Raw genomic sequence first — 27,652 nt, forward strand, 5'->3', positions numbered from 1 at the left:
ATATAGCAACTTATGATATATGATATTATATATTACTATATATTGCTATATAACTTAGCACACAATTTAACTAAGCTGCATTTACTCTTGTAGTTGTGCATTTGCCTGTACAATCTGTGACTTTGTTTTGTCACAAATGTCTTTCACTTTGCTGACGGTAAAAGTTTGTCCGTCAACAAAATGAGGAAGTATATTTTTAGAAAGAGGAGTTGTGGTAAGTTAGTGCTGACAGTTGTCTGGCCACTTCAACAGCAAAATACCATATTGCTGTATTGTTTTTAGAGTTAACCTTTAAGACAAAAGCAATTACTTTCAACAACAGCCTTATGCATACATTATACTACATTTTTTGGCACTCCAAATACAGGCCATAGTGATAGTAATAAAGGACTAATACCTTACCAAATTAGGCCAATTGTTTCCATATTGAAATGTATTTAGTCAATTGAATTTAGTAATTGAATAGTCATGAACATTGGGTTAAATAACAAAACAGTTTGTGGATAAGTGTTTCTGGACAACCTTACCCTATAATTCAGAAGGTCAAGAAAAAATTGACCTATAGCTTGACCTATAGCTATACCAAGCAACAACATCATCAATATTAAAAACTCAAGTGTAACATATGATATGACCATTTATCTATTTAAGTCAGGCATTTCCTCTAGTCCTATAATAGCCATGATAGTCTGTATTCTAATATTTGACAGCCACTGATATAGATTGCCTGGAAACATCTTCATAACGCTGCAGCCAGTGTCGGGTAAGTGCGTGGAACAAACTTCAAGGTCACCCCCCTTCATTTTAGCAGCAGTGTTGCAGTTCATTCACAAAATGCGTAACTTTATTCTGAAGCCCACGGCGGATGTGCGTGACGTGCGCTGCATGTGCGCTTGTCGCCGCTGTGCTCAGTGGCTGCAGCAGCTGATAAGACTCGCTCCGTGCGGGACTTTCTCCTCCATCACTTCCTCCTCGTGAGCGATGTGGAGCGGGACGGGGAGCAGAGAGGAGCTGCGCCCGGGACGAGGCACGGCACAGGAGCCACGCACACGGTGAACCGGAGCACGGGGTCTTCACGGGACCAGTCTGCAGCGCGCGCACCACTGACGGAATACAATGACACCCTCCAAAGTTTCCCCGTTACTTGTGGTGACATATGGACAGGTTAACTTTGCACCCGGGGACGCCTCGCTTGGTTTGCGCACACGGACCGGGACAGGGCGCGTTTTTAAAGCCAGCTGCTCTCATCTACGCACTGTACATGGATGTGTTGTGAAAACGGATTAGGAAATATCCCCCTAACCCCCCCCCCCCCCCCCCCCCCTTTGCCCCATCTACAGTTGGACCAGTGGACAATCGTGGTATTGCAACGAAAACGATCACATCCATCACATATTGTACTGTAAAGTATGTCAAACTTTTTAGAGGATGCCTATATAACTTCCAAGATGCCTGAACATCGTACTTATAATATAATATTATGAACATGGAAGGCAATGTTGATGAATAAATGTATATAATGATCAGAACTGATGCAATGGACAACCACAAACTTTTTATAATAATGAAAAATGTGTTAGGCTCAAAGGGCCGTCATTGACTTTCAGGTGAGAGATTGTCACCCCATTATTTACATTGTAACAGATTTATTGGAGGTCTTGATGGGGGCCAAGCAGAGCATCACCACGACTAACCCAGCTGCAAATGGACGCACCAGGGCGTACTCCGGCTCAGACCTGCCCTCCAGCACCTCCAGCGCCAATGGGGCCGGAGTGAGCAGAACTTCCACCGGAGGGATGAGGTACCATGCTTATGGGGCAGCCGGAGAATCGGGAGCATCAGCAAGTACCAGCAGGAGCAGGTATGGTGGCCCTGAAGGTCAACAAAGCTGTAACAAAAAGCAATACTACATACATTAGGGACTGTAAGGTACTCTTTATTGTCCCTGTTGGGACATTTAGCCTCTGTATTTGACCCATCCTTCAATGCAGCTGGGGCAACCTGTTAGGAGCAGTGCCACAGTGCAGTGCGCCTTGTCCAGATCTTGAGTCCAGTGTTAGGGTCAGTCTGGACCTTGGCTAGAGGATTTGACCTATTGTGCGTGTTTTGGGTTGATTGGGGAACTAAAATACCTGCAAGAAACCCACCCAGACACGGGAAAACATGTAAACTCAGCACAGAAAGGCCCAGGAGTCAAGGTGGAGGCAGGAGGTTTAACAAGGTGTCCCACTAACCAGAGGCTTGCTAGTTCTATTTTCTTGTAGGGAATGAAATCTTCTTATTACCTCCTTATTACATTTGTCTCCCCTTATTACCTCCTTATTACATGTGTCTCCTCTTCAGGTCCATGGGAGGCCCTGGAGCCCGAGCCCAATCTGGTATCAACATTCCCAGCAGCAGTGGGGTGTACAGCTCCCCTGAGTCTGCAGGCAGCTCCCCAGAGGAAGCGTCTGGGGACAGGGAGGGAAGGTCTAGGACGGCAGGACAAGAAGGCCCCCGGCTGCTCATAGGATCTCTACCAGCACACCTCTCGCCTCATCTGTTTGGAGGTAACCCATAACAATGTTTATGTTTTCTCACTAGTCCGGGCTGGTCAGTGAAGGATGTGGGCATCGTGCTGTCACAACACAGAGGGTCATCTGATGCCAACATATTGTGTCATTGCTCTCGCTTCCTTTTGATCCAAAGATGCCGGAAGTGAATTAGGCCATTGTCTGCATTGCCTTTTCCTCACAATATGTTTTGGACATGACGGAAATTGCATTAGTGATAACCACACATTGATTGCTATCCCAGCATACAGCCCTACAGGTCTTGATACAGCTGGTGCTTCTTGATCATTCTGTTGGGTAACTTCCTCTTTTGGAAAAATACAGACGTTATAGTGCAATGGGTTGAGAAAACAAGGTAATTTGACATGTGATAAGTTTCAAAAAGAATGTAATGATATGTCATGTATAGAACAGGGATATTGGATGCATGGATGTCTGTGTTGTCTGAGATTAGAGGCCAAAGACAAGATTTATAGAGTGAAGGCTGTTGGCGTGAGAGAACGATGATGCTGTGGCTTGAAGATGGCTCTAAATTTAACGATTGCTTTATGCAACAACTGCTTGATCAGATGTAACTGTAACTCTAGTTTCTCTTTACATGTATTAAGTAGTATCAGCCCAGGTGCTCTCCTGAAATCCACTTTTTGTTTGCCATCTGTCAGCATGCCATATTTTCTCCAAAACGGCCTTCATAACTTATCAGGGTGTTTTTATTGTGAATGAACATGTTCCCTTTTCCATGTACTGTCAGGAGAGAGTGACTGATTCTCTATAGAAAATGAAATCCCTAGGTGTCCAAATGGTCTCAGATCTGTTAACAGTTTGGGGAATTGCCTGTAATTTCATACTCGTTAAAGCGTTCAGCCAGCCCCGTGTGTCTCTCAGATGAGGACCCTCTGAGTAATTACAGCTGCATTCTCCAACTCTTCAACCAAATTTTGCAAAAGGCTGTGACATAACTAAGCCAGCTTTCTCCCCCAAGCTTAAAAAACAACAAATGCTGACCTTGTTCTAGTACTGTACTGCACAATGAGTTGAAAATGTATTGTTATGCTACTTTATGGACAACACGATAATTAGTTAATGATTTACTAAGGCATTCTCAAATCTCGCTTTGTTGTAATCCTGGTTCAGTCATTAACAACTAGGCATTTGATTATCTATAAAGTGCCCTATTTGGCCGAGCTGTCACTTCATTTGTCTGGATTTGGTTTGATGTTATGTTGTTTTTGTGTTCTTTTATGTATTCAATATATCACAATTTAAAGCCAGAGAGCCAACAAATACGGAACAGAGTTTGCACCCCGATGGTTTTGCCCATAACTATTCATGTGTGAATGATTGCCTTTGGACAACAAGCACAAGCATGTTTAAAGATCAGGCTCAACATTCTTGGGCTATGTTTCAGTTGTTGTTATACACGATCAAATATCAAATAATCAATGCAGGATTTCTAACTCCTGTAAGTCTGACGTCACCACTTTCCAGAATCTGAAAACGACCAACAATAATGCTTAACATCTCATATTGCTGGCTCCTCTCACACCAGCCCTAGCCTGTAGTGCAGTCATGTTGTTGTGTGGTAGTGAAGGTAAAAAGACTGAGTGCTGTTAGGACTTGCCCAGACGCTGCAGCTGAGAAAGTGAGATTCTGTGATGCTGGACTTCTGCCCGCTGCTGTCTTTTATGGCTCTGGAGTGTGACAAGTCTGACTCACTCGGAGCTGAGAGGAGACCCACACTGTCTGCGTGAATGTTTCTCGTTCATTGAGCAGGCGTGTGCAATCTGTTGGCTGCCTGGCACTTTGTCTCTGCTGCTTAAGTCCAATGCAGAGACTGATGGGCTAATTAGTTGTCTTTATTAGGGCTGGACATTGTCACCCCAAATCAATGGTCAGATGAAAAGATGTATGACCTGGGCTAGCTGTTGTAATGTTTAGGGTAATATCATGTATCGATCAGACTGACTGAGTGTTTATATTCCTGTGAGATGCTTCGTGAGTAGTTTATTTCCCATTTAGTGAAGCAGCTAATGTGAAATTTAGAAAGCACCCGTCTCATCCTAGGCACTGAAAGCAGTTAAAGGACAAATATGTTGCATTATTTGTATTGATATTAGCCTTTAAACATGCCCTTGAGTACCTTTTTAGTTTGGCATCTCATGTTTTAGAACCAAAAAATAAGCAAAAACACAAATGATAACAAACAAATGACATTTGATCTCTGCTACACAACTTGACCTTTGGCGCTATCTACTGGCTGCAGAGTGAATTGCACACAATTTAACATAAATATAGATCCATGATTTCTGTGCATTTCAAGCTGGCTTCTCACTTCCAGGTCGCTGCGCGCAGTTGTACTGATCGTGATTAGACAGGAGAAATCCACTGAAAGAGTCTGGCGATTATTTATGGACTTAAAAAAACAGCAGAGAAGATTCTCAGAGCCACAGCCACATCACAGATCGAGAAAAATGTATGTCAGTTATCGAGGAGATTCATAACTGGAGTGGAGGAGTGTTTTGGCGCTCGGAGGGGAGATTTTTTGACCAGGATTCATCACACTAGCGTGAATGAAGCTAAATGCTATTCCAGGTATGTTTTTAATGAGGCAACAATGTTAGAACATGGTTAGAAATCAACCTTTCAAAATATGTGTCCTTCAAAGTGTCTTGCCAAATGACTCAACTACATCCCCCAATGGTTTGTAGGCGACTATCTCCTCTACCAATCGAGCTGATGCCATTTAAAATGTAGGGCGATGAAAATGTTGTTGATATAGTTAAGAATACTTTCAATTGCCAATTATTTTTCTAAATCGGTGTTGAAAGGGCTGCACTTTCGGGCTGTAGTAAACTAAAAAGATTCTTGGTTGACTACAGCGTTATTTCTATGAGCAGGCATCTGACTCAAGCTGCACTGTGATTTCAACTGCATTACAGAGATGTAAACCGCGTCTTCATATGTAAAAAAGGAGATTAAAACTCACAATTTACTCCAGCTACCTTGCTCCACGTCCTCTCTCCTCTTCTGAGTATAAATCCTTTACCATCTCAATAAAATAGTTGACTAATAAAAGTGTTTGTCGACTAAGACTTCATTGACCGATTAATCAAGCCCACAGATCAAATCAAATCAAATCAATTTATTTTTGTAAGGCCCAAAATCACAACAACAGTTGCCTCTGAGGGCCACAGCCCTAACAACATTTATATATGTATAATTTAAACAAAGATACCGGTAATTATACTCACCTTTTTTTGCAAATCATATATTGTGTATTTTGTTATTATATGTGTTGGTGCAATTTTGATTCTGCTATCGGGCAGCTATATTGTTTACAGACGCAGTATCCATATGATTTTGATTATCCCCTCCACCACTTTTCCAATCAAGAATGAAGATTATAATTATGGGACTACATTAGACTACATTTTCAAACGATAGACTGTCATTTTCAACACAAACTGATACTTTCTTTTACCATGTGCTCTTATACTAGTTGTAATGAATCTCAAGATCATTCTAAAAGGATCTTGAGATTCAAATACTCAAATACTGTAGTTTTGATACTAGTTTTAATATCTGATTTTTAATACTTTTGACAACTCTAGTGACTACTTAGTTATGAGCTAAAACATTGTTAATTTTTTGCTGATAAATTGACATATAGTCCCTTCTTGCTTGGTTTTAGAATTATATTTTACTGTCAACTCAAGCTCTCACTGCCCCAGACAAAAGAAAAGCCATTTCACTCAAGTTTGCACACATTTTACTTGGAGCAGTGAGGACTGAAGAGTGCATTTTCCCATTGCTGGTCCATCTGTGCCTCTTTGTCCGGCACAGTCTTGCAGCCTGCATCTTGTCTATAACAGACCATGCTTCTTCTTTATAAACAAGCCCGGTGTGTACATACGGTAAACTCAACATTTTCCATTGTGGCTCTGTTTACTGTGAAGCTGTTTTCCGTGAATTATTATTGTCTGTTTGAAAGGTATGTCAGCTCGGAAAGGGATAAGATTTCCTTGTCGTCACACTCTTGAATCTCACTCTGAAGGGAGCAAAACGGTAAGAAATCTTAACCCAACAAAAGACAAACAAATATAAAATGTGTGTTGAAGTTGGAATTCTCTGCACAAACATTGTTCTGATCGTGGTAAGCATTTGATGGGGGACAATAGGCCTGTTTGAGAGAAGCAGTGTGCTGATTGTAAAGCAGAGGCAGCGGGCGGGGGACGTGTAGCTGGCCAGTGTCCAGCGGCAGAGCGTAGGCAGCCCGGAAAGGCATGGCGACATTTATTACAGCATCCTAATGAAATATTATCTATTAGACCAATCTGAGAGCTGTTACTGACTCATCAGCATTGGCATGAAATGTCTGTGAATGAGGGATTAAACAGGCCCATGATGCATTCTCTCCCACCAGCCAATCTATTTTACATCAAATTCGCTTTCAGACGCTGCCGAGTCTCCACGTTAACAATATGAAAATCTTAGTTAGATTCCGATGAAGATGAATGGTGGAAACTCATTCAAGCTCATGTAAATTTACATCCTCTTTCTATTGCACTTGATTGCAGCAGTTAAGCAGCAGGTGTAAATCACAGCGCTGCTGATGAAACGAAACAGGGAACATTATCCATCATGAAAAGATTACGCAGACAGACTGCGTTGCTCAAACAAGAGAGGAATATAACACAGGGAAGGGAATAACAAAAGGGCTATTTTTCTGTGTAAATACCTCCTGCGACAAACAAAGCTCAGCATCGTAATGAATGATTTTGTACTTAAATACAGACATTTGGTTTTACAGCTGTGTTTTGTCAGCCCTGTAGTTTGCCACTACAATGGCAGTGTCAATAAAAGTAAAAGTCCTCTGCATTTGAGCCATAATCTTAAGGGACCCTTCCCTAGATCTTGTGCTAGAATCTTGGTTATAGTGTAGTTGGACCTTTTGGCAAGGCACTTCACTAACTTCACCCTGATGTCTGCACACAAATGTGTTTTTATCCATCTGTATACACACTCACTTTATGGGGAACAAAATCAGATCCCCAATTTTTCTAGCTCAACAACATGATTTGAAGTAAGAAATGAGTTCATATGGTTAAGTGTCAGGGAGATTTAAATTAAAAATAGGCAAGTCGAGTCCATGACTGGACAGCACATGTATTTGTGAGCATGAATGGATTGATGGTTCCTTGATTTAACATGTTAACAAGTGTCCAGACTTAATACAATGACAGTTTTGGGCTTCAATAATAATACACAGAACAGAAGGATATTGGTGCGCTTCTCTACTTCCAATAGTCTAATTGTCTCCTACCCAGAACTATACAGTTTTGGGTTTGACAAATTTACCAGTCTATTGTGGACTAAGATAAATACATATGTCAACTAAATGCATAATAAATAAAAAAAAACTATGCTAGTTCTAGGCTTTCAGTGTATTTTTCCTGTCTTCACAGCAGCAAAAACTCAGTACTATCTTAGCACTAACTCTGAATTATCTAAGCACGAACTTTTGAGAAAAACACTAGACTATGTGTGAGCTGCTGCACTGAAAAGCCACTGGCGTCTTTTCACACGCGTCCAAAGTCCTTGTTTGCTGATTTGGAAATGTTTCCTTTGCTAACAGCCTCCAAAGTTAAGGCGGTAATGATGTTTTGCACACAGACAGATGGTATAGGGACAAAAAATGTGTGTACTTTTTGTCACACCCACCAAAACACAAATCTTTTGATTAGGGAAAGCCCAGTGTCTCTCAGGCACGAAGTAATGGCTTTGTTTTAGGGACCTTTCTGATGTCATGGCAACGCAACCAGAACTACTTCAAAGGCGCTCTTATCATACCTTTTATTCATATGCCAGGATAATATAGAACAAAAAATTGCAAAGATTTTTTAGACAACATGAAAACCCTGTTTACTTTAAACCAGGCAACACTTTAAGACAAAAACTGGTTCATCCTAAGGACAAGATGCTGACACAAAAACAGAGCAATGGAGTTTACAATTATCTTCACTGCATTGGATGGAATAAAGAGTGGTACACAGCAGAGACTAAACAGCCACTTCACAAGAGGCTTTATCAGCACAGAAGACACACTAATTCAGGATTACAGAGCACGGTGCATCTTCATCTTAAAGGCACAAACCACTCTATCGAAGATAATGAGGTGAAGATTCTAAGCAGGGAAAAAGGGGTTTGAAAGAGGAGTTTAAGAGGCAATCTTTGTAAAAAAAGAAAAACTATCATTAAATACAAACGGTGGTTTAAGATTCAACTTTCCGGTTGTTTATAATTGAACTTTGAATCCCTGGAGAGGTCGACGCCCAGAGCATTCAGATGCTAATCAGTTACACGGGGAGGAGAGCGAGTAAGTCAGGATACAATAGGAGGCTGATAGCCCTATAAAGGACTGCTAGGAAACAAAGAGGCTAGTTTGACAGAAAACAAAGGGGTTTAGTTTCTGGTGAAACCAATAACACCTTTTTATCAGGAGTTCTCGCCCGGTGGGCAGGGCCTACCCGGAGTAGGATAAATATCTGAGTTTCTGGTCTTGATTTGCAGATTGAGAATGACTCTTGGATGAGTGTTGAAACTTATTATTTTTTTCAAAAAAATATAGTCCACATGACTACAACTGAATCTTTTTCTACAATAGGACATTAGAGCATCAGGACAGTCAACCTGTTTCGATGCATCCTTCTCAGTCTAATTTTATTAAGCTGGTCACATACTAGAGGAATTTGAATGTGTTAGGCAATTTGAATGAAAATTAAGTATTTTGTTGTTATTTGGCCTTGGTGTTAAATTGTGATGTTTTTCTCACAATAGTCATGAATCAAAACTCAATTGTGATGCCAGTTCTTGCGACACAATAAATTTCAAACAATTATAATTATATTCAAAATCCGCGTATACGAGTTCACAGTTTTAACAACCAAGCAAGTAAAAGTAATAACTATATACATACAATTATTTAAATAATGATGCAGAAACGTGTCTAAATAATAATGTTATCGCTAAAATATGGTCTTTTGTAGGCAGTGTGTTGAGAATATTAAAGATAATGTTATCCAGCATATTTGCATTTGTGCAATAATCATCGCCTTCCTTTCCATTTCCACGCTCGCTTGCTCACAGACGGGCACATATGTGATGGTGGGGAGTGTTAGCAGGTGGTGTCGCCTCTTCTCTCTCGGCTCCAACACGGCTGCAACTTTATTTAAAGACTGGATATAACGGGCCGACTGTGTGAAACGCAGTATAGCTAAGCAAACATCTGCGGTCAGTGTGCGTAGCTGCTGTTGACGAAGCAGCAAGAGTCCGAACCTGATGAGCAGCGTGCAAAGATGTGTAGAGGAGACTTCTGGGTGTGCTGCTCGACATGTTTGAAAGTGTTTAAAGAGTCTTAGATGAGTCTGCCTTTATCTTCCAGGTCGTGAGGGAACCTTCGCTCTTCAGATTTGCGCCTCAGTTTTTGATTAATCTATAACTTGTCCGTACATGGGAGTAGCTCTTTCCATCACTGTGGATCGCCTCTAGTTTTCACTTTTGAGTATTTTGTTTTTAAAGGACCGAGGGTGCTCTGGGACAGTTATCCATTTGCTTGTTTCCTTAAAAATGTCAATCTGTCTTTTATTGCTTGAATGACCTATAGTTACATAGTTTCTAACCATTCTCTGTTGGTCATGTTAATATATATATATATATATATATATATATATACATACACTGTATGTGACAGAGAGACCCACAAAACTAGTAAACCAAATGCCCAGTTAATGGGCATTTGGTTTACTAGTGTCAGACAAACATTAAGTAAAGTCTCTAATGTAAAAGTCTATCCATCCATTTTCTACAGCTTTATCCGGGGCCAGGTTGCGGGGGCAGCAGTCTAACCAGGGACTCCCAGACTTCCTCCTCCCCAGACACTTCCTCCAACTCCTCTGGGGGGATCCCGAGGAGTTCTTAGGACACGCTGGAGAGACATAGTCTCTGGAGACATAGTCTCTGGAGACATAGTCTCTCCAGCGTGTCCTGGGTCTTCCTCGGGGCTTCTTTCCGGTGGGACATGCCCGAGCCACCTTAGCTGGATCCTCTCGACGTGGAGGAGCAGTGGCTCTACTCCGAGCTCCCCCCGTGTGGCCGAGCTCCTCACCTTATCTCTAAGGGAGTGCCCAGCCACCCGGCGGAGGAAACTCATTTCGTCCGCTTGTATCCTCAATCTTGTTCTTTCGGTCACTACCCAAAGCTCATGACCATAGGTGAGGGTAGGAACGTAGACCGACCGGTAAATCGAGAGCTTTGCCTTTCGGCTCAGCTCCCTCTTTACCACAACAGTCCGATTCAGCGACTGCATCACTGTAGCCGCTTTTACTAATGTAACACTGTTGTTGCTAATTTATTGTTATAGTTACTTCATTACTCAATTTATAGCTGCATATTTTTTGCTGATAACTTTCTGTTTAAAACTTCAAGCTTGTCTGTAAGACTTGAAAAAAAAAACATCTCCTTTTATCTTCTCTCTGTTTGAGTCTTCGTACAGTCAGTTTTGTGGTGATTTAAATGTAATTATCCAGATGACAGCAGATTAACTGTGCTTTGCTGACAAATACATTTTAGAACTGAACATGGCCATATTGAACATATTTTACTGCTACAACTACAACTTCTGCGGGATATTGGTTTATTTTAATAGGCATTTGTAGTCATGTTCAACAGAAATTATCAAATGTTTCAATTTGTTCACCAGAACAACCATTTTTCTCATATTGAACGTCTTGAATGGTTGTCCTCATTTTGGAAAAGTTTATTCATATTTTACCTTTACCATTTATACTTTTAAAGAAATTCAGACATTGCTTTAATGTTGAGGTGAGCTGGTTTCAGTCTTTGCTCTCTCGACTCCTCTGCAGATCCTTCTTCGTGCCTCTTTGAATTGTCATGTGACTTCCACCAGATTTTCATTCTCGGAATAAAAATTTATCAGTGAAGAAATCTGGCCAAAGGTCCTTTATTCCGTTTGGTCCTTTACACGTGCTTGACTTCCACGTGTCCATGTCGGACTTGGTGTTACGTATTTGAAGTAGTCTTATTTCTGAACTGGATAGTTTTAGTTGTGCATTTTGACAGTTTTCATCATCCTTGTATTGACAGCCTTGGAGTGTCCAGTTAGGGTCCCAGTGTGGTGCTGCTGTACTTGGTCAGTACTGGTCAGTAGTTGCTCAGTAGTTGGTGCGCACGTCCTCCAGCTCAAAAGGCAACTCGATTCTTGCTTAGACCAGTTTATACTGGCTTTTGGCAAGACACTTCACCCAACTTTCCTGTGTATGAATGTATAATGTGAGTGATTCGTGGTGGTCAGAGGGGTGGTCAGGTGGTCTGCCCCAGGGCACCTGTGGTTGCAATAAAAAATTACCAATGAGTGTGGGCTGAATGACAAATGCTATATAGTACATATATATAAGTACAGAGAAAATCTTGAAAGCTGCTGTATAACATCAAGGCATTATATTTGACAAGTGGCACGTAAAGTTTAAGGACCATTAATTAATGGCAAACAGGTTAACTGAAATGGCACATGTTTTGTATTATTGCTTGTCTTGTTGTCTGTGAACATAATATACTATGTGCTTGTAATGGACACGCAGTTGATTGAATTCAAGACAAATTTCTGGTTTAAATACTGCTAAGATATACGATACCGTATATAGGTGTCTACCGCATTGTTATCAGTAAAACATATACTGTATATTTATAGGGTGTAAAAATGATCGAAAACCAGATATTAACCGATACTAAAACTAGTATCAAAACTAATTTACTAATTTTATATCAATACTGAAAAATCATAATCAAAACTATTATGATTATGACAGTAAACAATGTACTATTATTTTGTGTTGAATATTTAATTCTAGTGTTTTAAAGCTTGATCTATATATCATCACCATATCAAGTGTTGTTTTTAATTCAAAAAGTGATACTGTATAGATGCCTCATCATTTCTGTTGGATATATGCATGACTAAACCCTCATTATAAGACTCATATCTACTGAATCTATTGTTGTCTGCATGTGTTTGATGTGGAGACATAATAAAGAATAAATGAAAGTGCTACAGGTCCCATATCTCATACTTGTCTCCTAGAGAAGAACAGAAACCTGCCACATCTGAGCACCTGAAATCCCCTCGTGTGTGTAGTAGGTACAGGTGCCCTCAGGCTGGGTACACCTTCAAAACCTTCATGTAAATGTGATTGAAAAGTGACACTGTTCCAGCTGGAGTGTGGAGTGGAGTTTCCCTGCATGGGCAAACATGAGATACTGGTTCTAAGGCCTACAATGTGGTTTGTGTAGAAGGGTAGATCGTGTGATGCAGTACCCCCTAAGTCTTGTCTCGCACTCAAAGCACCCCCTAACATGGTTTATAGGTAATATTGTCAATTATTATTGTTCTGTTTTATTGCTATCAATGTCCAAAATCCTCTAGAACATTCTTGAAAATTTAAGATATTTTTTTAATTGAAAATAATATTCAATTTTACCTACATTTAAAATACAAAATAATTCCAAGAATACTCCCTGGTAAGTGCTTGCGTATTCCACTAACCCTGGAGAGATTTGATAACTTTGTGTCTCTTTATTGCCGTCTGATTGTATATTATGGAGGTCCAGCCGCTGTCCTCCACTGATTTTGTAAACTGTCTAAACTGGATTTGGTGCCAGCGCTCAGTGGCTCCTGGGCTGAGGCTGAGAGATTGGATTGTGCGCCTCAGAGGAGCTCACCGTTCTTAAACCACGGATTTTGTACAGAACTGCGGCTTTTCATTTTTCTGTGACAAGTAATAACGCACAGGTATAAAAAGGGCATTTGAGAGAGTGGTAAGTATAGAGTGTTAATTTCTCAACATTTGTCAAATCAAAGGGGTTACTATACTATATTTAATTTAAAATGGGCGCCTAAACCGTTATGATTACGCCCCGTAGATTTAAATGGGAGCTACATAACATAGTTGTTCTTTGCATGGGAGGAGGTTGTTGGATCCTTATTTTGGTGGATTGGTGATAACTGGATACCTTTTCTTTCAAATGGGTTTCCTTCCAATTTATTTATCTTTGTCAGGATTTGGGTTGATTGCATGTTGTTGGCATGGATCCCTTTTCTTCTCAGTCTTTCTTTAGCTTCATGTTTTGCTGAGTTTTGTAGCATTGGCAAATTAGTTGGGGTGAAACCAATACATTTAACCCAAAAATGCAAATATACCAATACTGCATTTAGAGTATTTATTTGAACCTAAATGCGTAGTACAATACATGAAAGGTTGTCACATAATCTTTACATAGTGTGTTTGTCTATGATGATGAACGTAAATGATGGATTCCTTCTTTATCCGTTCGTGCCATGGTATGAACATCAGAAGCCTTTATCATCTACAGTTTGTACTTTCAGTCTCACCTCTTCTGCTGTGAACTCTGGCTCACTCTTGTTGAACTACTGTTTGTTGTTTTCGCATGTTCTGATCTAATGAGAATAGCTCCTTCAGCCACATGGGGATGAAAACGTTTGAAAGTCGACTCCTGTTTTGGCCTCGAGCACACTCTTCACCACCAGTTTCCATTTATAACTCTGATCGTAGTAATGAAGACATAATGAAGACAACAACATTATGGCCGTCCAACTTTTGAGAATTGGCCACAACATTATAATTATATTGCAAAGACGCACAGGCATGAAATATCCAAATTGTTTCTTGTTTATTGTATTCAAATTGCTCACCAAATATTGCTTTGCTTTATTTGGTTGGAATATAACTTGCCATGTTCAACTAGTAAAACAGATCTCATCAAATTTGAATATAACGAATAATATCACTCTGGAGCACCCCAGCCAAAACTATGAAAAAAGGTGCAACTTTTAGTCCGGAAAATATGGTATATGTCCCTCAAAAATGCTTTAGCCTATAATGATAAAACTCCAACAGATAAGTTACCAGACTTACGATTGTATTGTCATTCAAATCTTTTATCTTCTTCCGCCTTGCATTTCGCATTAGCTTTAAATACTAGCATAAAAAGGTCATGCAGACTCCACAAAAAATATCAAGAACGATCAGAGTGTCGCCGTATCAGAACACAACAGTGCAGTCTCCATGCTGTGGGACAACAGTGCTATCATCCAGAAAGAACACCTCTCATGGATCTTATTAGGCCCGAGCGTCACAAGCTGGCGAGAGGCCTATTAATCTCGTAAGGCCGTGCAAAGCACGGCTGCGAAAGTGCGCACGAAATCGAGCGCGAAGCGCTCGCCCACTTCCAAACACTCACTAACGCACTCCTTCACTCACGCACGCCCCGTGCAGACTAATTAGTAGTAGGAAAATGGAACATTACTGTTGTAAACGGGCGAAGCCCGTGCAAAAGTGCGCACTAAACGAGCACTTTACATTGAGATGACTACCGCTTTGCGGTCGTCATCCCCATATAAAGCACTCATTTGCGCTAAGTAGCTCACGAATACGTTCCCCATCTCTTGCATGTTCCGTGCATATAAGCATGTAATGCAAAAATTGAACATTATTACTGTATAGAGGGCCAAAAACTCAAAGTGGGCGGAGCCCACTCAAAATTAACGAAAGTACCCGTCAGTGACCAGGGACCCACAGCATGAGGTAGGAAAGCGCGAGCGCTTTCCGAAAATGTATAGTTTATGATATTTGAAAAATGGGAAACATTGTTTTCGCATCGGAATATTATTCTTTCTTCTTCTTCTCGGGACCAACCCCCCTATTTTTCACCCAGTGAACATTGACGAAAAGTCACAAAAATGTTCACACCTCTAAAAATCGTGCCTCTCTACATTCTGGCTATTTCCCTTTTCTAAAATAAAAAAAATTGGCGCGTCAGCGCCCCCAAATGTACCAAAAATGCATTGAGAGATGGGAAATGACCCCAAAAAAATCTGATCGTAGAATCATGAAATTTGGCGCAGAGGTAGATGGTGACAAGAGAAGTAAAAAATATTATTACGGCAACGCCGTCCGCCCAACCAAATGTCGGCCATATTGCTTCAAAAATGGCTAAACATGACTTCGGAGTTTTTCCAAACGTCGTACTTTTACGAACTCCTCCCAGGGCGTTGGCCCTAAAAAGCTGAAAGGAGAACTGAGGAGTGGGACATCAAAAATTATCCAAATTACATTGATACCTCTCACGGTCTCTGTGCGGCGAAGCCGCAAACTGTAGCTAGAATTTCAGAAATCTCCCATATTTAAAATTTCTGCCGTTTGCGCAGATAAAGTCCGAATTGCGTCAAATTAGAATCAGTTGTTAAACTCTTTGCCCTAAACCTACTTGAAGTGAAATAAATTCATTTGGCGCCACAGCGCCCCCTACAGATATGGAGGTTAAATGTTTAGTTTTGCGAAATTATATGAAATTTGACACACAACTCAATTTTAGCATCCCCATCAAAAAAGTAAATGAGACCCATGTCATAATTGTTATGGTTTTGCCGTAACGATGACCGAAACCTTTCATGTTATTCCAATGGGGAAATCGCCAGAACATGTTTACACTTTAGACTTTCACAAACTCCTCTTAGGGCGTTAGACATATTAACCTGAAATTTGGTGAGACTCATCTTCAGGACCATCAAAAGTTATCCACATTTTTATTCAAACAGTCACGGTGCCAAGAATTCAAAATAAAATTGCTTTTTGATGGTAAAACAAAGGGGAGAAGATGTGACAGCGTCACAGATTCAGCAGTAGGCGTAATAAAAGGACAATTGGGGCGCGTTAGCGCCCCCTCCTCTTGCGGCGTGGCGGCGGTGTGGCGGCGGCGTGGCGAGGGCCGATCATTGCCGCTTGCGGCTATATTTACTATTATTATTATCATGAGTTGTAACGCTCTCGTCCCCACCTTCTCCCACTCTTATGAGCTTAATGCAGACGACAAAGAAGCCACTGATTAGTATCTAATCAACACGTCAGAGGCTTGATGTAATGATGACGTTGTGACATTTATAGTCAAGATGGTTCTCTCCATGACACAAGTTTTTTGCCACTGTCCAAGCTTAAACTTACTTGACAATTATAATGTTTGTATCTATAGTCTAAGGCTTATATATTCCCACTTAAATTGAACCAGCTGTCGTTTTCCTTAGTGTGAATTTCACAAGGTCAAAAAACACAACAGCATCATAACTGCTTGTGTGAATATTGATGTTTAATCATTGGAAAATGCACCATTATGCATTATAAATAAGCTTGTAACATGCTAATTAGTGCAGGCAGTGGGTGACACAAACAATGTGGCTTGCTGAATGCATGTTCACTAATTTGTCTTTTAATTTAGCCTGCTCATGTTTAGCCCAAGTTTAAACGTATCCAAGGTCATGGATGAATGCAAAACAAAAGACAAATAGTAGTATACATGGTAATACTTCAGAGGTGGGATAAGTAAAATGCATAATCATTTCTAAATTGAAGAGAATGTCAACCAAATTGCATATTGGGAAACTCATTTGTATTGTTGAACCATTATTAGTACTGCCTGCTATTTCTGTCTGTTACTTTAGTATTGGCTACAAATATTTCCACTGTAATCTCATTAAATCAGTTTCTTATTATTACTGCTACTGAAGTAACAAGAACTTATGGCTGTTCTATACTGTGCTGTGTCCTTATTTGGTGTTTTAGTGTATGGGATGATTTTGTGTTGATTTTCTGCTCTTTGGCTTATTCTATAGATGACATTTGACTTGTGTGGTGACGAGTGCAGTGTGTGCTGAATCCTACAGAGTCACAAATGGGTGTAAAATATGATATTGATTGGTCCTTCCTTGATACATTTTTCAAAAGGGCAGAGCTGTGTATTGTCTGGGAGCGATTTAAAAGAATATCCACAGTGAAATAGAATCCAAAGACTTTGCTAATCGTGTTCAGATTAACTGAAATCCTTATAACCTCGAGAGTGTCTTGCAAACATACTCTGCCACAGCACACGTATTGATGATACCTGGTGAATAGTGGTATATAGACTATATAGAGTCCTTTTCACAATAAAACACAGAACATCTTTAAAATGATGTATCGTAATAAACCTGGCCTTGATTAGTGATGGCTATATAGTAAAACATTTTGTTAAAGGTGCACCATGTAACTTTTCCCCCACTCGCATGTTTTCATGGACAGCTGTCCTGGGGCAGACTGATGGAAGTGAGTCTTGCCAGTCAACACCATCACTGACCACCACCAATCACTCACGCACACCAGATTCATACAAGGCAATGTGGGTGAAGTGTCTTGTCAAATGACACAAGGACAGTTTCCACTAGAACGTCGGCTGTGCCACTTGGATGAGAGGCTGCAGGGAAAAGCCCAATTATTTTAAACCCAATGTCTGACAACAGCGCAGTGTTTTTGTATTTGTATGTCCATGGAGAGGGTGACGCCACCAGGCCAAGGTTCACAGGTCAGATCTGAGAAAAGGCTGCAATAAAACGGCTCCAAGTTAGAAAAAACAAGTGTAATGACGTACTGTGGAATATTCAAGGCAAAGTAATACAATTTCCATGAAATCAAAAAGTAGAAACAGACCCCACACCACCAACCCCCTCTTCGTATAGGACTGCTTGATTTGTTTCGGGACACATCACAATACCAATAATGCCACCACACTATAGAGCTCAAGATCACATGTCAAAACTTATTATTTAATTTACTAATCTTTTATTTAACCAGGTAAAACCCATTGAGATCAAAACCTCTTTTTCAAGGGTGACCGGGAGACGTTATGTTAAAGAAGTGTCAAACATCCATAGATATGCATTAATACATATAGTAATGGTAATAAAACGTAAGACAAGAAGAGCTGTGGAACTACGACAAGCTGTCCCTACTGGTAAACACTTTATCACACTGTAGTTTAGTGTACCGCACCGTAAGTGCCCCAGTGAACTGAAAATTCAGTGATATGTGACGACACAATCATTTTGTAAAGGGAGTGTCTGCAGAGCCGCGGCGCGCGGCCGAAACTGCCATGTTATTTTTGTGCCGGCCGCGCGCCGCGGCTCCTGAAACTGCGCCACTATTTCACCCTTTTTAGCGCCGTTTTAGACCGTGCCGTTTTAGACCGCGCCGTTTTAAGGTTAGGGTTAAGGTTAAGGTTAAGGTTAGGGTTAAGGTTAGGGTTAAGGTTAGTGTTAAGGTTAAGGTTAGGGTTAGGGTTAGGATTAGCCATGAGGCTATAACGGGTTCCCTGAAACTGTGCGGCAATTTGACCGCGCCGCGGCTCTCCAGCCTTTTGTAAAATCACTAGATGTGCATACCGGTACTATAACATGATGTTAATGCTGCCAAATAAAGTTTTATATTAATCTGTTCATGATTCATTGATATAGCAGTCAACATCACAAAATTATCACTATATATTTAAATAATTTTTTTCAGTGTTCAGCTCAATTTCTTTTCACTCATTTTCCCCCTCTTTCCTTTAAAAAAAAAAAAAAAAAAAAAAAAAAAAAAATCAAAAGTAGCCCCCATAGAGCTCTACCTCCCACTTTTAGAAGTGAGTTAGTTCGGAGAGTCTGACAAAGCATAACCTTGAAGCGGCTCCACAGACGGCGAATGACAACCCGCTGAATTACTGTAACTGTGAACATATGGGGATCGTCTTCACACAGCTGGGAACCATAACAGACGTATAACACTAAAACATATGGACCAAGTGCATTCAACTCACACTTCTCTGTATCACTAGAAACCGCCTGAGCCAGATAATGACATCACTGCTTCACATCCAGCTGCTATTACTCCGGTTTGGACGTTTAAATACAGCTCACTTCGTATCGATTCAAAAGGCTGTGGTCATTTCTGGCAGGCACGGAGTCGGCTTTGTTTTCATCAAGTTCGATTAAGGCTCAAAGAGGTCTAATAGATATTGTAACTCTGGAAAGCGTAGACCTCAATCACAGCAAGGACTGAATGTTGCAAGGACCAAACCGGATCTATGTAACTTTTCTGGTGGTGGGTCTGCCACCCGCTCGTCTCTTTGGAGATTTGAATGCTTTAGAGCTTTGGATAGTTAGACAGCATGGCATTGCACTTATCTGTTTGATATTTATTCAATTACATGTATTTGTATTGCTCAGAAATACTAAGATACAGAAAAATAAAAGTGAGTCTGGTCATCGCTCCCTCTGTCAGAACCGTGCAATCAGACTCACTATTTCTGTGACGCATGTGAGACAAATTGAGTTCATTTCGGTCGATTTTGTTCTAATCCATCATTTAGAACAAAATCAAACTCCTCTCACCTCAGATTTTGTGCTTTGCTCATTGATTCTGCAGAAATCCACTTCATTGTTTTCAGTTCCATGTGATATTTAAGAGTGAAGAGAGAAATATCATATCATGACCTGTACCTGGTCAAGCAGTTGCAGACCCTCCACTCAAAAAGTACATATAATGCATTTATCCTTTACAGTATGTGCACGGTTGTCCTCTAGAATCAAGGCTACTCATCCCTGGAGGATTAAGTCAAAAACAATGTTGGCAATAGATTTAATGCGGCATCTTACCTTAAAATGTATGTTGTTCATATTATAATACAAGTCAAATAAACCGATCAGATTTTAAAGAAGTTAAAATTATCAGGGAAAATACTTACTACTCAAAACACCTACCGCTCACCTGCAGCCGCGTACGGCTCGTCCCCATGAGAGCAGCACGATTCTGCGTGTCTAAGCGCATTGATCTATCATAATATAGTTCCCTCAGTGTACGGGACAAAATTAGGACCCGCATGCGCACTCCCCCGTGCGGACTGATACAACACACGTGCGTTTGTTTATTAGCGCGACGGATCGCGTCGCATCTCTCGTCTCCCGTAAATTTCCGTCTTCTTCTGCGTCAGCTCGAACTGTCTTTCTCCGTTCTAATTTTGTCCCGTACACTGAGGGAACTATATTATGATAGATCAATGCGCTTAGACACGCAGAATCGTGCTGCTCTCATGGGGACGAGCCGTACGCTGCTGCAGGTGAGCGGCAGGTGCGTTTTATGATTGATAGGTGACAGGACTAATCGGCAGTCCACGCCACGAGGAAATGAGACTCAGGGTCAAAAATCGTCCATTCAACCTTTAATGTTTTGTAACTGCATTTTCCAACTCTAAATTCCAGCTAATATAAACATGGCCCTCTTAATGCACTCTCCCGTATTCAAACGTGTATGAATGAGTAGTGGCAGTTGAATGCTTAGCAAGACTCGCGGGGAGAAGTCAAGTAGGAGTATTTCTCAGGGACATGTAGATGAACCTCTCACTAGTTGTGCAGTGAATGTGAATATGTTCTGAGTAGCTGAGTTGGGTGCCGTGTTTGCACTTATTCAAAACCGTGGTATAAAATGTGTAATATTCTTTTGCTTGGTTATGACCATGGGGATTTATAGGTGGAATGAGGTCACGCTAAGTTAACTGTTATGGCAGTTTCTACAGGTCACTAGCCATTTGGAGGTCTTTTGTTATTCTTTCCGATTGCAGCTCTTGTTTTCATTCCTTGATTTGAAGCAGCAGGAGCACATGTCTGTTCAGCGGCCGGTTGATGTGAGCCATCTGTAGAGCGCTCATCTTTTCTCTCTGACAGGCCTGAACCAGACTGGAGCTGGCACACGGAGGAGACGGGCGCGCTGGAAGGATTTACAAACTCTAGCTCAGTGATAAATTCTACTTCATGTTTGAGACTAAAAAGAGGACGAAGAAGTCGTATTTCAGTGAGGCACAATGAGTAGTTTATAGAGTAATTAAAGTGATTAGTCTGGCCGGAGAATACCTAGGTATTCTTCAGTTTTTACTAACCATAAACAACTATTATTTCATGAGATATCTTTATCAAAATGCTATTATAAAGGTATATTATGTTTAAGAGAACTCGTATGAGAGGTATATAAGACGTTTTATAACTTTTCAGGCTTGGACAGAGCTAGTCAAAAGCAAGCCCAGAATCCATTTTAATTCTGTGAAAATATTATAGCAACTTGTTGTAGGACAACATTTATGGAACCAAACCTCTAGTCTATTGTAAAATCATGCCCAGATGTAATCTTAGTCTTTGTATCGTAGCATTTTTCAAGGCGGACTTTATCATTTTGTCTGATCTGAACTTGAGGTGCCAACCAACAACCAGTCGTGTGAAAAGAAGACGGTTCATTCACAGTGATTGTAGCAGCCGATAACGTGCATGCTAAGGCATCTTTAGTGCTTCTTTGCCATAATGAAACATTTAATCACTTCTACGTTTATTTATTTTCCTATGGAGGATGAGAGGTTTATTAAAGGCAAGCTCAAGCTACAATGTATAAAGTGTACATAAATCATTATAACATTTAAATCATTTCCTTGGCTATGAATATTATGATGATATTTGGCCTTGAAACACATTAACAAGTCTATTCACTTCATTCAACAACATATTCACTACATTCAACTTTTATTCATTATGGCCATTTTGATCTGAACGTCTTTGAAAATTGCACTTCTTTGTGAACACTAAACATGTTCTACACTCATGTAGCATTTTAAACACATTATCTCAATTTGATATGAAGTCCTGGTTCATCTCATCCACCATGTTTATCATATCTAGCAGGAAGCACATTTCTGACCCAGGAGAATGTAGGAGGTAATCGTCAGGTGTAAATATTCCACTGAGTCATTCCACTGAGCCACGTGTGATCAGGTAATGAGAAAACACGCTCGGCCCCTGGGAACTCAGCGTTTAGGCCTGTACAGGGATCAGAGGTCAAGCCACTGTGTTATCGCAAATCTACCTTGATGAGCTGAGCTGGAGGATATCTCTCTCTCTCTCTCTCTCTCTCTCTCTCCCCCTCTCTCTCTCTCTCTCTCTCTCTCTCTCTCTCTCTCTCTCTCTCCCCCTCTCTCTCTCTCTCTCTCTCTCTCTCTCTCTCTCTCTCTCTCTCTCTCTCTCTCCCTCCCTCTCTCCCTCTGTCTTTCCTTCTGTCTTTCCTTCTGTCTCTCCCTCTGTCTTTCCTTCTGTCTCTCCCTCCGTCTCTCCCTCTGTCTCTCCCTCTGTCTCTCCTTCTGTCTCTCCTTCTGTCTCCTTCTCTCTCTCTCTGTCTCTCTCTCTCTCTCCCTCTGTCTCTCCCTCTGTCTCTCCTTCTGTCTCTCCCTCTGTCTCTCCTTCTGTCTCTACCTCTGTCTCTCCCTCTGTCTCTCCTTCTGTCTCTACCTCTGTCTCTCTCTCTCTCTCTCTCTCTCTCTCTCTCTCTCTCTCTCTCTCTCTCTCTCTCTCTCTCTCTCTCTCTCTCTCTCTCTCTCTATCTCTCTCTCTCTTCCCCTGTCTCTCTCTCTCTCCCTCTGTCTCTCCCTCTGTCTCTCCCTCTGTCTCTCCTTCTGTCTCTCCCTCTGTCTCTCCCTCTGTCTCTCCTTCTGTCTCTCCCTCTGTCTCTCCCTCTGTCTCTCCTTCTGTCTCTCCCTCTGTCTCTCCCTCTGTCTCTCCCTCTGTCTCTCCCTCTGTCTCTCCTTCTGTCTCTCCCTCTGTCTCTCCTTCTGTCTCTCCCTCTGTCTCTCCCTCTGTCTCTCCCTCTGTCTCTCCCTCTGTCTCTCCCTCTGTCTCTACCTCTGTCTCTCCCTCTGTCTCTCCTTCTGTCTCTACCTCTGTCTCTACCTCTGTCTCTCCCTCTGTCTCTACCTCTGTCTCTCCCTCTGTCTCTCCTTCTGTCTCTACCTCTGTCTCTCCCTCTGTCTCTCCTTCTGTCTCTACCTCTGTCTCTCTCTCTCTCTCTCTCTCTCTCTCTCTCTCTCTCTCTCTCTCTCTCTATCTCTCTCTCTCTTCCCCTGTCTCTCTCTCTCTCCCTCTGTCTCTCCCTCTGTCTCTCCCTCTGTCTCTCCTTCTGTCTCTCCCTCTGTCTCTCCCTCTGTCTCTCCTTCTGTCTCTCCCTCTGTCTCTCCCTCTGTCTCTCCTTCTGTCTCTCCCTCTGTCTCTCCCTCTGTCTCTCCCTCTGTCTCTCCCTCTGTCTCTCCTTCTGTCTCTCCCTCTGTCTCTCCTTCTGTCTCTCCCTCTGTCTCTCCCTCTGTCTCTACCTCTGTCTCTCCCTCTGTCTCTCCTTCTGTCTCTCCCTCTGTCTCTCCCTCTGTCTCTACCTCTGTCTCTCCCTCTGTCTCTCCTTCTGTCTCTACCTCTGTCTCTACCTCTGTCTCTCCCTCTGTCTCTCCTTCTGTCTCTACCTCTGTCTCTCTCTCTCTCTCTCTCTCCCTCTCCCTAATCTCTCTCTCTCTCCCTCTCTTCCCCTGTCTCTCTCTCTCTCCCTCTGTCTCTCCTTCTGTCTCTACCTCTGTCTACCTCTGTCTCTCTCTCTCTCTCTCTCTTTCTCTCTCTCTCTCTCTCTCTCTCTCTCTCTCTCTCTCTCTCCCTCTCTTCCCCTGTCTCTCTCTCTCCCTCTGTCTCTCCTTCTGTCTCTCCCTCTGTCTCTCCCTCTGTCTCTCCTTCTGTCTCTCCCTCTGTCTCTCCTTCTGTCTCTCCCTCTGTCTCTCCCTCTGTCTCTCCTTCTGTCTCTCCTTCTGTCTCTACCTCTGTCTCTCCTTCTGTCTCTACCTCTGTCTCTCCCTCTGTCTCTCCTTCTCTCTCTCTCTGTCTCTACCTCTGTCTCTCCCTCTGTCTCTCCTTCTGTCTCTCCTTCTGTCTCTCCTTCTGTCTCTACCTCTGTCTCTCCCTCTGTCTCTCCTTCTCTCTCTCTCTCTGTCTCTACCTCTGTCTCTCCTTCTGTCTCTCCTTCTGTCTCTCTCTGTCTCTCCCTCTGTCTCTCCTGTCTCTCCCTCTGTCTCTTCTTCTGTCTCTCCCTCTGTCTCTCCTTCTGTCTCTCCCTCTGTCTCTCCTCTGTCTCTCCTTCTGTCTCTCCTCTGCCTCTCCCTCTGTATCTCCCTCTGTCTCTCCCTCTGTCTCTCCTCTGCCTCTCCCTCTGTATCTCCCTCTGTCTCTTCTTCTGTCTCTCCCTCTGTCTCTCCTTCTGTGTCTCTCCTTCTGTCTCTCCCTCTGTCTCTCCTCTGCCTCTCCCTCTGTATCTCCCTCTGTCTCTCCTCTGTCTCTCCTCCTGTCTCTCCCTCTGTCTCTCCTCTGTCTCTCCCTCTGTCTCTCCCTCTGTCTCTCCCTCTGTCTCTCTCTCTCTCCCTCTGTCTCTCTCTCTCTCCCTCTGTCTCTCCCTCTGTCTCTCCTTTTCCCACTCTCTCTCTCGCTGCTGTCTGAATGCTGTCGATGTTGTTGTCTCGAAGCTTAGATATAGCAACCGTGACGTCAGCAGCTGGGTTCTGGTCTGTGCCTCTAGAGACAGGTAATTAAAATGTGGTTCAACACTTCAAGGGCCAAGGGGGGAAGTGAACATCCTCCGTCAACATCCGACACAATATCTTATGAACAGAATAATTTCATGAATGAGCGTTGAATGCTTAATATTAAGGGTTGTCTTACTAGTATTACCGGTAACGCATTTTTTTTATGTCTTCTTGACAATCTGTGCTGAAGTATTATGCATTTTTACATACACGAGTGGTCAAAATAATGCGTGGTTGCTCCTGTGAGAAAGTGGAAATGCACTTATTATTCTCTCTAAAATGCGATTGAAAATGACTGATATCCTGCCCTAAGCTAATTGTTTTTGGATACAACAAAAACCTGACCCTCCAAGACAGCTTGCATTAACTGGTGGTTCAATCAATCAACCTTTTATCAATCATTAATAATGGATCATTGAAATGAGAATTGAGCAGCATTGATTTTAACGGTGCATCCTGGTTCATCCGGCTGTTTTTTTATTGTTTATTTGATACTGTTACAACTTGTAGAATAAAAGAATACTCTCAAATGGACATCTTTCAATGTGTTGTTTCCCAGCCAGGGGTATAAGGACACCTGGAGTCAACCATAACTGATTGCTCGTTTCCAGACTACAATTACTGCACTTTCCCCATCACTTTAAACGGACACAAAATTTCAGACCAATTACTGGAAAAGAATAGAAAAATACATCTGCTAATGTCTACAGGTCGGTCCTGCAAACCTGGAAAAGCTAATTCAACACTCTAATTAGAATATTAACCTTTACCATCTCAAACTGCCCGCTAATGATAACAGTATTGTTATTGAAGGTTGTTAGGCCATTGCACATTATGTCTTTAAATCCGCGATTTTAAATGAACTAATTAAGTCCAATAGTCGTTTCTTTCAGAGTGTCCTTCCCCCGACCCTGTGGCCATTTTCTCGTCCTCGCTGCTTCCCACAGTTCTCTATTTAAGCCTAATATTTGCCGAGTTGGTGATAAGAAACGCTGCAGGAATACTCTCTATAGCGAAGTGTGACATTAACCGAACTGAAGAGGCTCTTTCATCATTCACCTCGCTGCATCCCACCTGAACGCGTGCACCCATAATCCATACCTTTTTGAATGCATTCTATCCTCCAGCCTCTTCCTCATCCCCTGAACATTTCCAAAAAAGATCGATGTCATTTAAATTATTGAAGCCGATATGAATTAAACATGCTACATCTCTATTTAGCCCATGAGTGGGATTACCCTCGACTGCAGCATTGTCTTGGTGTGATGGATCCAAGTGCAAGGACTCACCTGCCAAACTCTGGACAGCTAAATACAGTGGGAATGATTTGTTGTGTTGAGCGAGTGAGTTTTTGTAGGTTTATAAAGGTGGTCCAGAGGGCAGCTTTACGGGGAGCGATAAATACTTTAAGTCCAATGAAGATTTATAGGCGTAAAGGATGATGACCTAAGTTATTCAGTTTGTTTTAATATGAAAAGGTGGGCAGCCATGGAAATTAGTTTTTATTAGTTTGCTTAGTCATGTACTCCTGCTTAAGAATTATCTTTTTTGCAGGGCCAGTTCAATTTTTGAGATCCAGACAGGACACACAACCATTTATTACAGGTTGGGATTCATTCATCGAGTCACTCCTCTTTTCAAACTTGTGAGTAAATGAAAATAGGTAAAAATGAATTCTTAGTGTTGTTAACTTGTTTTTAAATAGATGTATTATGGCAAAAATAGGTTGTCTTTGTGTCGACGTTGTTGTTTCTGTATTTTTTTTTTTACGTTCAAATCTTTAAAAAAATGTACGTCTTCAATTTCATATTTACCGTACTATAAATTATAATGCCATAGTTGCTGAATTAGAAAAGTGTAGGGGAACAAATACACAAACTTGAAACTTGCTTTGGCTGTAAGGTGCGACATAAACACAATGAAATAAAAACAGTAGAAAACAGTTGTAAAAACAAATAAAGACTGCTTAAATAAGGGGATGCAAAATAATAAATGTGTAAGATTAAAAGACAAGTACAATATGTATACAGAGAGATCCGAACAGTGCAAACTAGTGCTGAAAATAGACAAAATGTAGTTGACGTGACTTGTTAAGGTGACAGTGGTGATTGTTGCCATTCTGCTAACTCGATTACTACCTGACTATCTTTCTTTTAGATATACATGTGGATATTTCTCACAAACTGCTTTAAAAAAGTAATGTCGAAGCTTCAATCTTATGCTGTAACAACATTATAATACGCTTAACTTCCTCTTCTCTTCTGGGAAACCCTCGATCGTCTTCATTTCCTGGTACCTCTGCTATGATCTATGCTCCTATCTGTAATGTGTGTAAAATGCTTGAGCGTGTGTTTCCATAGATGTTTATGCGACCAGAGGCTGCAGCTGTGGCGTGGGCAGGTGATCAGTGAAGTAATCGATATTATGACGATTCATAAATCCTGGATAATGTCTCCCTGCGCGGTATGTGCTGGTGCGGAGCCGGAGTATAATGAAGGCGGTGCCCTCCAGTGCTCTCCAAATGGTAGATTAGAGCGAAGCAGTGATAATTCGGGTTAACACTGGTGAACTTCTTAAAGCTGCCGGGAGAAGTGATAGTCAGCACAAAAATAAGTGAAAACACAATTGATTTTACGATGAACTGCGGTGTCTTGTAGTGAAAGGTGCGACCCAGAGTGAAAAGTCCAGAGTGGAAATAAAATCGATTTGTTCTTGGCTTTAGTTTTATACAAGATGTCGGCTCC

At 41.6% G+C, this 27,652-nt stretch overlaps 1 protein-coding gene across 2 annotated transcripts in view; it reads left to right on the top strand.

The window, feature by feature from the left end:
• The first annotated feature begins 1,311 nt into the window (after positions 1-1,311).
• znrf2b (zinc and ring finger 2b) overlaps positions 1,312-27,652 on the top strand; it is a 70,672-nt gene continuing 44,331 nt past the window's right edge. The window contains exons 1-3 of one of the 2 annotated variants that reach the window (XM_072460719.1): positions 1,312-1,407; positions 1,645-1,861; positions 2,344-2,549. In XM_072460719.1, the coding sequence (XP_072316820.1) occupies positions 1,662-1,861; positions 2,344-2,549 (406 nt within the window). In that variant the 5' untranslated portion in view covers positions 1,312-1,407; positions 1,645-1,661. Of the gene's footprint in view, positions 1,408-1,506; positions 1,862-2,343; positions 2,550-27,652 lie in introns of those variants that run through there. The other variant, XM_072460718.1, reaches the window with a different exon arrangement.

The sequence above is a fragment of the Eucyclogobius newberryi genome, unplaced genomic scaffold (genome assembly GCF_026437365.1).
Source record: "Eucyclogobius newberryi isolate DKJ021-1_F unplaced genomic scaffold, fEucNew1.0.hap1 SCAF_3, whole genome shotgun sequence".
Taxonomy (NCBI): Eukaryota; Metazoa; Chordata; class Actinopteri; order Gobiiformes; family Gobiidae; genus Eucyclogobius; species Eucyclogobius newberryi.